This window comes from Microplitis demolitor, chromosome 3, assembly GCF_026212275.2.
Source record: "Microplitis demolitor isolate Queensland-Clemson2020A chromosome 3, iyMicDemo2.1a, whole genome shotgun sequence".
NCBI lineage: Eukaryota > Metazoa > Arthropoda > Insecta > Hymenoptera > Braconidae > Microplitis > Microplitis demolitor.
In genome coordinates this window covers 23,842,317-23,853,776 of record NC_068547.1, presented here as the reverse complement: position 1 = coordinate 23,853,776, position 11,460 = coordinate 23,842,317, and the positions used below count along the sequence as shown (strand labels likewise).

General features: G+C 31.9%; 3 protein-coding genes across 6 annotated transcripts; 2 read left to right on the top strand and 1 right to left on the bottom strand.

The window, feature by feature from the left end:
* The first annotated feature begins 22 nt into the window (after positions 1-22).
* Positions 23-2,224, top strand: LOC103578920 (deformed epidermal autoregulatory factor 1). Of its 3 annotated transcripts, none has more exons than XM_008560169.3 (5): positions 23-149; positions 259-584; positions 703-1,197; positions 1,272-1,736; positions 1,826-2,224. In XM_008560169.3, the coding sequence occupies exons 2-5, from the start codon at positions 336-338 to the stop codon at positions 2,015-2,017; spliced, it is 1,401 nt and encodes a 466-aa protein (XP_008558391.1). In that variant the 5' UTR covers positions 23-149; positions 259-335; the 3' UTR covers positions 2,018-2,224. The 3 variants fall into 3 exon arrangements, with proteins under 3 accessions (XP_008558391.1, XP_008558390.1, XP_008558389.1); XM_008560168.3 differs by having other exon boundaries at positions 23-179; XM_008560167.3 differs by having other exon boundaries at positions 23-584.
* LOC103578919 (U3 small nucleolar RNA-associated protein 18 homolog) lies at positions 2,209-4,504 on the bottom strand. Its single transcript, XM_008560166.3, has 6 exons — positions 4,173-4,504; positions 3,810-4,103; positions 3,374-3,734; positions 3,117-3,308; positions 2,852-3,020; positions 2,209-2,769 (listed from the first exon to the last, which is right to left on the bottom strand). The coding sequence occupies exons 1-6, from the start codon at positions 4,229-4,231 to the stop codon at positions 2,306-2,308; spliced, it is 1,539 nt and encodes a 512-aa protein (XP_008558388.1). The 5' UTR covers positions 4,232-4,504; the 3' UTR covers positions 2,209-2,305.
* Positions 4,505-5,056: 552 nt separating this feature from the next.
* On the top strand, positions 5,057-11,147 carry LOC103578918 (histone-lysine N-methyltransferase NSD2). 2 transcript variants are annotated; one of them, XM_008560164.3, is made up of 9 exons: positions 5,057-5,696; positions 5,845-6,163; positions 6,575-8,227; positions 8,292-8,514; positions 8,590-9,203; positions 9,279-9,537; positions 9,624-9,844; positions 9,940-10,169; positions 10,766-11,147. In XM_008560164.3, the coding sequence occupies exons 1-9, from the start codon at positions 5,499-5,501 to the stop codon at positions 10,955-10,957; spliced, it is 3,909 nt and encodes a 1,302-aa protein (XP_008558386.1). In that variant the 5' UTR covers positions 5,057-5,498; the 3' UTR covers positions 10,958-11,147. The 2 variants fall into 2 exon arrangements, with proteins under 2 accessions (XP_008558386.1, XP_008558387.1); XM_008560165.3 differs by having other exon boundaries at positions 9,940-10,179; positions 10,766-10,905.
* Positions 11,148-11,460: the final 313 nt, after the last annotated feature.

Here is an 11,460-nt window from a genome sequence, read left to right as displayed (position 1 = left end):
TTGAATTTATTTTTTAAAAATGACTATTTGAAAAGTGGAGCGGGAAAAGATGGTGGCGCTTTGAAGAGCCAGTGGAGAGAGTAAGAAAAAACGTATGATATTCTTAAACATATGTGTAACATCTGTAGACTGTTTGTATAACCCATGAGGTTCGTTACGGTACACAAGTCTAGTGATAAGTAAAAAAAAAATCATTATATGAAATTACCGGAGCCATTAATAATAATAGTGCGCATAAAATAACGGTGTGGAATAAAGTTTTAGGTGGGTTTGTATACAGACGCCATTTGGACACCGAGTGCAACGAGAACGAAGACCGAACGACGACAGCCGAAATGGAAGAGAATCAAACATCGGAAAGTGTCGCTGTATTACCGGACATGTCCGAACCATTAACGAGCGAAACCGAGGAGTCGTCTGGACTAACGACTGAACACGAATCTCATCCGGTTGCGGTTACATCTGTTCAAGGTGTATCTACTGTCCAAGGGGTACCAGTCTCATTACCGGTCGGTTCAATTATTGGCGTCGCCAATTCTAGCAATGGGACCACTTTTAATGTCATCACTTCGGACCAACTGCAGGTAGATATTCATCACTGTGATGACACTTGTCGGGTATCAGCTAGCAGCTATCAGCTTTTATCCTTGATCCTTGTTTTACCTGATTAATTATTTATTTTATAAATATGATATATTCCAGCAACTATCAAGCTCAGGTCAATTCAAGCAGATGCTCTGCGTCGACAATGGATTCTTATGCGAGCCTCGTCACGAAAAGGAGTCAGATCCACTGCGCTGGAGTGGTGAGCTCAAGGCAACGCACATCGTTATACAAAATAGCGCTGAAGAATCTGAAAATGAACAGATGCAAGTTGCCGCCAGTAATTCACAAACTTTGTGTAGCTGGACAGAGGCTGCTAACATGGCAGTTTTACCGATAAGATGTAAAACAACAAATGCCGAGTTGCATAAAAGTAGATTTGGGTCTGGTGGTAGAGGAAAATGTATAAAAGTTGGTAATACTTGGATGACACCAAGTGAATTTGAAACCCACAGTGGCAGAGCCTCAAGCAAAGATTGGAAGAGGAGTATCAGATTTGGGGGCCGTAGTTTGCAGACTTTGATTGAGGAAAATATTTTAAAGCCACATGCTACATCATGTACCTGTGCTGCTTGCTGTGATGATGATACAGCAGTAAGTAAACCTACTAATTTTTTCTGTTAGTTGTGATCATGATAATTAACTTGCGATTTTATTTTTTATTTCAGAGCGGACCAGTTCGCCTTTTTACTCCGTACAAACGTCGAAGAAGAGCGCGTGATATATCTGACGGCGAAACACCACCAAGGAAAATAATAAAAAGCGACAATTCACGTGATTGCAGTAATAATGAAGAAAGTGATAACGAAGTTGGTGTATCAGAAAAAGAAATTTGGCCGCAGTATGTATCAGCAGAAGGTCTTGTTGTGCATCAAACCCAGGACCAAGAACAAGTTATGCAGGCTGTTAATGTTGATCATGAACAAACAGATGAATTATTTAAAAAATTAGACGAAATGTCTAACACAATGATTAAGTTAGCTTATGACTTTAGAAGAACTGTTGAAGAAGCCAAAGAATTGAGTCGTCAACAGAGACGTGAACAAGCTTTAGTTGCTCAACTTAATAGTACTAGAGGTGATGTCATTGAAGCCGTTGGCTTGCAACCAGCATCCAATTCTCATAATAAAAAGGTATTTAATCTAATATATTTTTTTTTAATTAATCAAAAGATCAAGTACTGCGATAAGATATAAACTAAGTGTACTTGTTTTAATTACAGTGTGCCAATTGTGATAGACCAGCGATGGCTGAGTGCTCAATCTGTAGACGTACGCCATACTGTTCAATATTTTGTCAACGTAAAGACTGGGCTGGACACCAAGTTGAGTGTGTACGTGGTGCCGAGACTGTTATGCTCATCGTAGAAAGTAGTAGTGCTGATACCGGTACATTAAATACCACCGAAGACTAATAAATATAATTTGTTTGACGTCACCGTAATTAATTATTTATGTTTTTGATGACCAGTCAAACAGTATTTTTCAGTGAAAATGACACTAATGATAATTAAATTAATAAAACATTAATAGAAAAGTAATTAAAAATTATCGTGTAAATAAATTTATTATATCTATCACAATTTTTAATTCATGGAACATTAAATCTCACGTAAAAAATATTTTCTCTTTATTCATTGTCGTTTTATAATCAATAAAAAAAACTTTTTCAATAATTACAAACTTTTTTTTATATTCTACAATTAATAATTACCATAATGTTTCAATCGATACAAGTGCGCGCAACCTTTGTTATTTGAAATTCCCATAAACCCGCTGCTGGGAGAGAAGTCTATTGCCAAGGGAGTATAAATTGTTGACCGGGCGGTAGGAAAATTTGAGAAAACATTGAAAGACGGCAAATGGACCATTTTGAAGGCGTTTTCTTTGTACTTGGACCCCATTGCCAATATTTCGCAGGTGGAATTAAATTTCAGTGACGTTATTGCAGTCACGAGGTTCAAAATTATTTTAGAAGGTTTGGGAAATCGATCACGTAAAACGCTGCTCGTTTCATATAAATTTACAACTCCCTGTTTACTTCCAGTGGCTAAAAACTGTCCACTAGATGATATTGCTATCGATGTACTTGATATGCATCCGGTATCAATTGCTCTGTGTATGCAACTTCGACTATTAATATCCCATATGTATATTTCTTCAGAGTCTGTAACAAATCGAAAATAATTATCATCATCATACTCTTCGTGATCATTAAAAGTTACTGGAATAAATATTGTCCTACAAACCTCCGTGGGTAATTAATTTTTTAGTATCTGGAGTAAAAGTTATAGCGTGACATCTCTTATTCATCTTAAATGTATGAATTAATTCTTTCGTTAAAGCTGATAGTAAAAATATTTCTCCCATTTTTCCTATGACTGCAATAAATTTTCCATCGGGTGATACTTCGAATTTCTGTAAAAATTTTAAATATAAATAATGAGTTTTTTTTTTTTCTTTTTTTTTTTTTTTTTGAAGATATTAAATAAATTATTTATAATTTTTACTAACCGACATATTTGTTACGCCAGTTGGTAATGGAATTTTATTTATTTTACCGGACATCAAATCATATAATTGACTGTAAGAATGATTTCGAGTTCCAGCAATTATTTCATTTCCATCTCTCAAAAACTTGGCTGCATTAATATTGAAACGTTCGAACTTTACACTTTGTAATTTATTATTTTCTTGGCCGTCAATCTTAAAATGTAGATATAAATAATTAAAATAACATAAGATTGTTATAAAAATATAATTAGATTTACTTTAAAAATAGATAGAACTCCAGATAAACCAGCAACAAAAGCAACAGTCGACGTTGGATGAAACTGCAGGCTAGTAACAACTGGACCCTCACAATGAGTCTCTGTATTAATGTCTTTAAGTGCTTTGATGTCAATAATTCCTCGGGGTAATTTTTTATCTTTCGTAGTTTGCAATCTATTACTGTGTTGATAAAGTTCTTCATCCGAGTCATCAGAATCTCTGATTTCCTTTGTTTTTATTTCCGACCACTTTGGCGCGCCAACAAGAGACTGAAATTTATTCTCCAACAATTCATTGTAAGTGACCTCAGTTCTACCTCCCGGTAATTTACGTTCTTGAATCTTCAAGGCAGCATTAACTCTAGAGTAATTAATTGCAATAAATGAATAAAAAACAAAATTTAATAAAGAAATTTTATAAATAATTTAAACATACGAATAATTTTCATCATCTTCATCAACCCAAGCACGTTTGCGACTGTCCAGTTTTTCTTGATCCTCTTTGCATGTATCATCACTATCATTTTCTTTGTCCTCATCACTTTCTTCAGCTTCATCACTTTCTTCATCCTCATCACTGTCATTCTCTTCATCAGTTTCAATATTAACTGAATCTGCACCACTTCCACCTGCTACTGTATCTCCACTAGTCTTAACATCCTTATTTTTTTTATCTTTAAACAAAGTCTTAATCAAATCATCAGAGTCTTTGAAAGCTACTTTCTGTAACCTGAAAAAACAAATGGTTACTTCGTTCCAAAGGTAAATCTTCTTAAAAAAAAAAAAATTCAAATTTTACCTGTCTTCAGCTTCTGGATCATACTGAAGTTTTTGTCTCTTAGGATTATGCGCTGCCATTATTTTAAATTTATAAAATTAATTTACAAGTATCATAAATAAACTCACGTGTACTTGCATAAAAAAAGTAATTATCAATACATTCAAAGTACAGCGATTGCTACGCTCCCTTCAGAAAATTTGAATAATTGAATTCTGATGATCAAGTCGGACACTCGGTAATTTTTGTAATTAAATAATTAACAATGGAGAAATTAAAACAATTGAAATATATATTATATATAAACTATTGTAATTATATTTTTTTAAGTTTGAAGATAATTCTGTCGTTTAAGTAATTGACGTTATGGTCTGTTCGGATTCTCCGCTCGGCGCAACGGGGCGCTTGCAATATACCCGCGAAAATTTAAATTCATAATTAAATTTAATTAGTAGAAAAAAAGTGAATTACCAATAAAAAAAATGTATTAATTATCTTAAAAATACATATGTATATATATATATTTAAAATTATTTATCAATTATATATCTTTTGTTGTTTTATTTCTATTGGCGTGTTCGGACCTGCCACCCAGGGTACTTTGACGCTTTCTTCGCACAGGAAATTAACATTAATTTCTATTAATTAATGATCGATTCGAAATACTAAGATTTGTTTTACTTAAATTTCACTTTAATCAATATACTGATAATTAATACTTTTTTTTTTAATTGGTAATTTACTTTTTTTCTACTAATTAAATTTAATTATGAATTTAAATTTTCGCGGGTATATTGCCCAATGCGCCGAGCGGAGAATCTACAGCAGGTAACTGAATGAAATATATATAATAATGTACATATATGTAATATACTATATATATGTAATAAAGGAGTGTAAAAAGTTAAAGCATCTTTAGGTTATGACGACCTGCTTAAATCCGCGGGAAACGCGTACATTTATTAGCGTTCGCGTTCCTTTTAGTCATATCGATTACGTTATGTTTACAATAAATAAAAAATAATATAATTATTGGTAAATAAATATTAACTAAATGTTATTTATTGTAACTGTTATAAATTTATAAGGTCAGTTTGATAAATTAATATAGAAATAAAAAAAAAGTAATTCTATGAATTAATTTATTCTATGTAATTATTTTACCACTCTGTTTCCGCTATTGTGGTTATCAAAAGAATATAATTTGGATATTAAATACCGACAATCATTAACAAATATTTGTTAGATAAATATAGTACGTGGTGATATTTTAAAATAATTTTATTAGCTGTTCGAGTGAAATAATGAAGATTTAAGTTTATAAATAATATTTATTGACGAGTAATAATGGACACTACTGGTGATAAACAAGTGGAGAGTGATGAACATGATGGAAAAAAGATGGATATTGTTGAAGACGAGTTAACTAAAACTAGAAGTAATGGTAAATTATCTAATTTAAATGATAATTCAACTATCAGTCGTTATGGCAGAACTATAAGACACGTTATTCAGTCGAATGACAATAAAAATAATAATAATAAGGTAAATTAATATATTTAGTTTTTTTTTCATAGCTGTGGTTATTAATTTATGTAAATATGATTATGATGACTGTTAATTATGGTAATTTATTTAAATTATGTTAGTTCAGATTTTATTTAAAATAATTTATTATATTTTACAATTACAGAGTCTGCTCAAACGACCAGCAGAACCAGAGTCTACTGAAAGCAATTTGTCAATTACTAAAAACGATGGCAGTAAAGTTATAAATAATAGCGTTAAAGATGTTGTAAATATGTCTGATGACACTGACAGTGTCAGTGTTAAGTCTTTGGAAGGTATGGACCCGTCACAAGAGGCTTTGATGAAAAAATCATGGTGGAAAAGACCTGATGACACTCAGTGGAAAACTGGTCAATTGGCTTGGGCACAAGTTAGCACTTTTCCGTACTGGCCGTGTATTATAACCGTGGAGCCTGATTCTACTCGCTATGTAAAGTGGAGAGGTAAATTGATAAGTTTATATTTCAGCTAACACTTAGATATTTTAAATTGTATAGATAGATAGATAAATATATTTATTTGATCCTAGAGCCGTAACTCTCTGAGGATCATCAAAAAATACAGAAAATCTTATATATATCTCAATATTTGAAATTGATGGAAACAAGTAATCTTAAATTCGATAAAAATGTATTGTCGTTAGTTTTGGCGGTAAAGAATTCCATGCATGCATTCCATGAATTAAAAACGAGTTTTCATACATTGATTTACATTTTGATATTCTTAAGTAATCTTGCCTAACATCCCTACGTAACAAAACAGGCAGAAACTCTAATTTTGATCTAAATAGTTGATTAAAGTTCAAATGTTAATATTTCAAATTAGTTAAATAATTGTTGATATTATTGTTTCAGCTTTCGGCAAATCAGTAACTAATATGATTCATGTCCAGTATTTTGGCGACAAGGGCCGTCACAATTGGGTTCCCGAGGCTTCTTTGATGCCTTTCTCGGGTCTAGATAGCTTCAAGAAGAATGCCAAAGAGTGGAATAGTAAGCCAGATGCTGACAGAAAAAAGGAGCCAAAGAAATCATGTGGGTATTTAGTGAAACCTACAATCAGTGCTAGATGGTTGACTGCTGTGAAGGAAGCTGAGCAAGTAATGCCGATGGAACCGGACGAGAGATTGAATGCCGTCAATCCCAACAGAAAACGTGATCGTCCAATTGCTTTTCTTTTTAATCATTTAGTAACAAAGAAAGTTAAATTAGATAATAATACTGAAAAGAGTAAGATAAAAAACGGTGTAAAGAATAGTGCCAAAAATAATTTAAAAAATGGTGCAAAGAGCGGCGGGAAAAATGGATTGAAAAATGGTAAATTTAATAACAATAATAATAAAAAATCTGAAGTTGATGACGACTCGAAGAGTATTATCAGTTTAGATGGAGAAGTTCCACCTACACCACCATCAAGTCACAAAGACTCAAGTGATGAATCTGTTGTTATTAGAAAAGTTAAATCAAAACGTATTGAAAAAGTTGTCGAACCTACACCAAGTTTTGAGCTTTATTACAACCGCAACAAAGAAGCTGTTGCCAATGTCTCGCCTGACTCAACTGAAGACGATATAAAAACTTATTTAAAAAAGAGCTGGGAGAATATGAGTGAGCAAGCACGTAGAAAATATATTCCCCAGGTTAATGGACATAGTAAACAAAGTTCTACGGATCGTGAGACAAATTTTTCAGATGAATCTGCGTCGAAGCGTAAAAGAGGGAAAAAAAATAGTTTAGGAAAAGATGAGTCTATTATTGAGACTGTTAAAAAAACACGTATTCCAAATTTATTTCGCGGCACAAAAGCTGAAAGAGTTTGTCAGATTTGTGAGAAAACTGGTAATCTTATACGCTGCAAAGGTCCGTGTTACTCGTACTTCCATCTGAAGTGTGTGAAACCCGGCGAGTCGGAGTCTGAATGCAGTACCGAGGTTGAGGATAATGTAGACGACAAAACTGTGGAGAATAATAAAATTGATAAGAGTGACATGATTGTTATTGATGATGATGATGACAATAATAAAAAAGATAGTCTTGCTGAAGAGGAAACATTTAAATGTATCGATTGTTTGTCTGGTGTTGCGCCAGCTTGTTTTGTATGCAACGAACGTGAAAATGAAAGAATCAAATGCTCTGTAATGGCTTGCGGTAAACACTATCATGCTGGTTGTTTGAGGTACTGGCCGCAGTCCCAATTGCAGGACGGCCGATTAACTTGCCCGTATCACACGTGTCACACTTGCATATCAGATAATCCACAAAATGGTTACTCACGTGCTCCAAGTGAAAAAATTATACGGTGCGTTAGATGTCCCTCAACTTATCATGCTGCTACGACATGTTTACCCGCAGGATCTGAGATCATTACTGCAAGTCAAATGGTTTGTCCGAAACATTACGTAGCAGCTCATCCGCCGCTAAACGCTACTTGGTGTTTTCTCTGTACCCGTGGTGGCAGTCTTATATGCTGTGATACCTGTCCTACTTCATTTCATGCTGATTGTCTTGGTAAGTTTGATTAATTAATTATCAAAGCTGAAGTAATTTTTTTTATGTCAATTTAAATTTTTAGGTATCAATGCCCCGGACGAAGCGTTTATCTGTGAAGACTGTGAGACCGGACGTCTTCCACTTTATGGTGAAATTGTTTGGGTGAAACTCGGTAACTATAGATGGTGGCCTTCACGAATTTGCTTTCCTCATGAAGTACCTTCAAATATTCTTACGGTTTTCCATAAACCTGGAGAATTTTGTGTCATGTTTTTGGGTACACTCAATTATCATTGGGTCCATAGGTAATTAATATTTAACATTTTACTTTTATTTTTATTTAATATGAGTAATTAACATCTATTACTGTATACTCGTAGAGGACGAGTGTTTTTATATCAAGATGGTGATTCAAATGTTAAGGGTCCAGTCAGTAAATCAGGAGTTGACGGTGCATTTAGACAGGCTTTAAAAGAAGCTAGTGAACTTCATGAAAGATTGAAGCGTGAAAGAAAAGAAGACGAGTTACGGTCAATAAAACCACCGCCTTATGTTAAATTAAAAGTAAATAAACCTGTTGGTAATGTCAAACCCGCAGAAGTTGAAAGTATTGTAGCTTGTGAATGTGATCCAGAATGGGACACTCCTTGTGACGCCAACAGCGACTGTCTCAATCGTATATTGTCAATTGAATGTAGCCCTGGTATATGCCCAGCAGGGCCCAAATGTTGTAATCAATCGTTTGCACGGAGACAGTATCCTGTATTAGAACCATTCTACACTCACGCACGTGGTTGGGGTCTCAGGACTGTTGAAAATATTAAGTCTGGTCAATTTGTTATTGAGTATGTGGGCGAAGTTATTGACGAAGCTGAGTACAAGCGTCGTATCAAGAGAAAAAAAGAACTTAGGAATGAAAATTATTATTTTTTAACAATAGATAATTATAGAATGATTGATGCTGAGCTCAAAGGGAATTTCAGCAGATTTATGAGTATGATTTATTTTTAATAATTATTCAATTTAGTGTATAATTGTAATTAAATTATCGATGATAATATTCTTTTAGACCATTCATGTCAACCTAATTGTGAGACACAAAAGTGGACCGTCAATGGAGATACTCGAATCGGTCTTTTTGCTGTTCGTGATATCGAAGTCGGTGAAGAATTGACTTTTAATTATAATTTGGCTTCTGATGGTGAAAAAAGAAAACCTTGTCTTTGTGGTGCTCCAAATTGCAGCGGATTTATTGGCTTGAAAGCGCAAAAATTATCGTTAACTCCTACCAGTACTGTGCCTCATTTAAAATCAAAACGCGGAAGACGGTAATTTTTTTTTTATTCTTGTCATGATTATTTTATATTTTGTAAAAAATATTTGCCGTAATTTATATTTTAATATTTATTTTCAGTCCACGTATGATATATAAATGCTGGCGATGTAGTAAAGATCTGTCAGATAGAGAAGAATATGTTATATGTAGTTTAAGAACTTGTTCCAAAAGATATCATAAAAAGTGTGTTACTGTGCAAGGCGATGCGTCTAAATTCAGTTGTCCTTGGCATCATTGTCTGGAATGTAATAAAAGAACTGCTGCCCACTGTACATATTGTCCGATCGCTTACTGTCAAAGTAATTTATCTATTTATTTTTTTTTTTTCTTTAATTTATTCGAGTGGTTAAAAAAAAATTTTAATTTATATAAATATTTACATTTGTTTATTTAGCTCATATAGAGGGTAAACTTAAGGAGTACAAAGGAGAAAAAGGCAGCTACGTGTGTCAAGTCCACGAAGATTCGGATGATGTAGATTTACATAAATCTTTAATACCGGAAATAAAGATTGACTCTGATAATGACATTGAAGCTGACCGAGAATCTTTATTAGCAGATTCCGATAGTCCTATCTCTGAGTTGTTACCCGGAGAATCATCTCCGTGGGTACCAATAGTAGAGGTAAGGGAAAGTATGTAATTTCTATGTAATAATTTAAATATCAACTTTTTTTATTTTCATATAAATGCTTTATAGTTTAATAGAAAAATTGTACCATTTTTATTATGATTATTATTATTGCTATTGTTTTTATTGAAGTGTCAGTTATAATTATATTGAATTATTCTGATAATTTTGATAATTTATTTGTGGCTGAAAGTGGGCATAACTAAATAAAACCAAAATTTGATTTCTTAATTTCTGTACACTGGAAGTAATCATTTTTTTTTTATTAATCATTGTTAATAAAATATGTTTTTTTTTTTTTTTTATTAACTTAAATTTATGTTAGACATAAAATTAATTAAAATTTTAATTTTGAAATTATTAATTATAAATATTATTAATTAATTTTTGTTAACCAAAAATACTTTATGTCGGTATGAAATACTTTGTTTTTTAATTATTATTGTAATTTTTAAAAGTGATTGGAAAAGTATACTTTGAAAATTATTTTACATTGTTTTCTATTGTGCCCTGTTTTTTTTTTAATTATTTGTAAAATTATAACTTTAATACAAACGACATATTGCAGAAAAAAATTAAAATATTTCTAGGTCCACATAAACAGCGAAGACAGCGAACCATCGCAAAGAGAAGATAATAAAAAATTAATTGATACAAAAATGGGAATAGTTAATTACAATAATTCAAGATTTACAAGACAAACTTATAGACAACAATTGTTAGATAAAAATAATCGACGCACAAAAAATATTTGTACGTCACCGACTTTCACTGCCAGTTAATTAACAAATCGCCGGAAGTGAAAGTTTCTAGGAAAAGTAATTAATTTTTTTTTTTTTTTTTTTTTCAATTGTAATAATAATTTTTTGAAAATCTTTTTTAAAGACTTAGTACTATTGTTGTAATTGTAACTTGTACTATTTAATTATTTTTTAACACTATAATGTGTACAATACCATAATCAATTATAAATATTAACAATTTTCAATATACAATTGCAAAATATAAATTTTATTATGTACACTAATTTATATAATAACTACAGTAATTAAATTTACAAATACTTTTTTCAAAAGTGTGTTAATTATAATAAAATTAACACAACAAATCGATAAAATAAAATACTTCAGTCATTAGCCAAAAAAAAAAAAACATTATTGTAGTGTTAAAAAAATGTAAATATTTAATAACAAAAAAATAATGTTAATTTTTAAAAATCAATACGATTTCCGATAAAATTTATAAAATAATTAAATAGATTGCACAAATTTGTTTTTATAAAAAA

Coding starts and splice junctions, on each gene's coding strand:
- LOC103578920 (XM_008560169.3), top strand. CDS start 336: ATGGAAGAGAATCAAACATCGGAAAGTGTCGCTGTATTACCGGACATG. Junction 585..702: donor TCACTTCGGACCAACTGCAG/GTAGATATTCAT, acceptor GATATATTCCAG/CAACTATCAAGCTCAGGTCA. Junction 1,198..1,271: donor GCTGTGATGATGATACAGCA/GTAAGTAAACCT, acceptor TTTTTATTTCAG/AGCGGACCAGTTCGCCTTTT.
- LOC103578919 (XM_008560166.3), bottom strand. CDS start 4,231: ATGGCAGCGCATAATCCTAAGAGACAAAAACTTCAGTATGATCCAGAA. Junction 4,104..4,172: donor GATCCAGAAGCTGAAGACAG/GTAAAATTTGAA, acceptor TTGTTTTTTCAG/GTTACAGAAAGTAGCTTTCA. Junction 3,735..3,809: donor GAAGATGATGAAAATTATTC/GTATGTTTAAAT, acceptor TAATTACTCTAG/AGTTAATGCTGCCTTGAAGA.
- LOC103578918 (XM_008560164.3), top strand. CDS start 5,499: ATGGACACTACTGGTGATAAACAAGTGGAGAGTGATGAACATGATGGA. Junction 9,845..9,939: donor TCCGATCGCTTACTGTCAAA/GTAATTTATCTA, acceptor TTGTTTATTTAG/CTCATATAGAGGGTAAACTT. Junction 10,170..10,765: donor CGTGGGTACCAATAGTAGAG/GTAAGGGAAAGT, acceptor AAATATTTCTAG/GTCCACATAAACAGCGAAGA.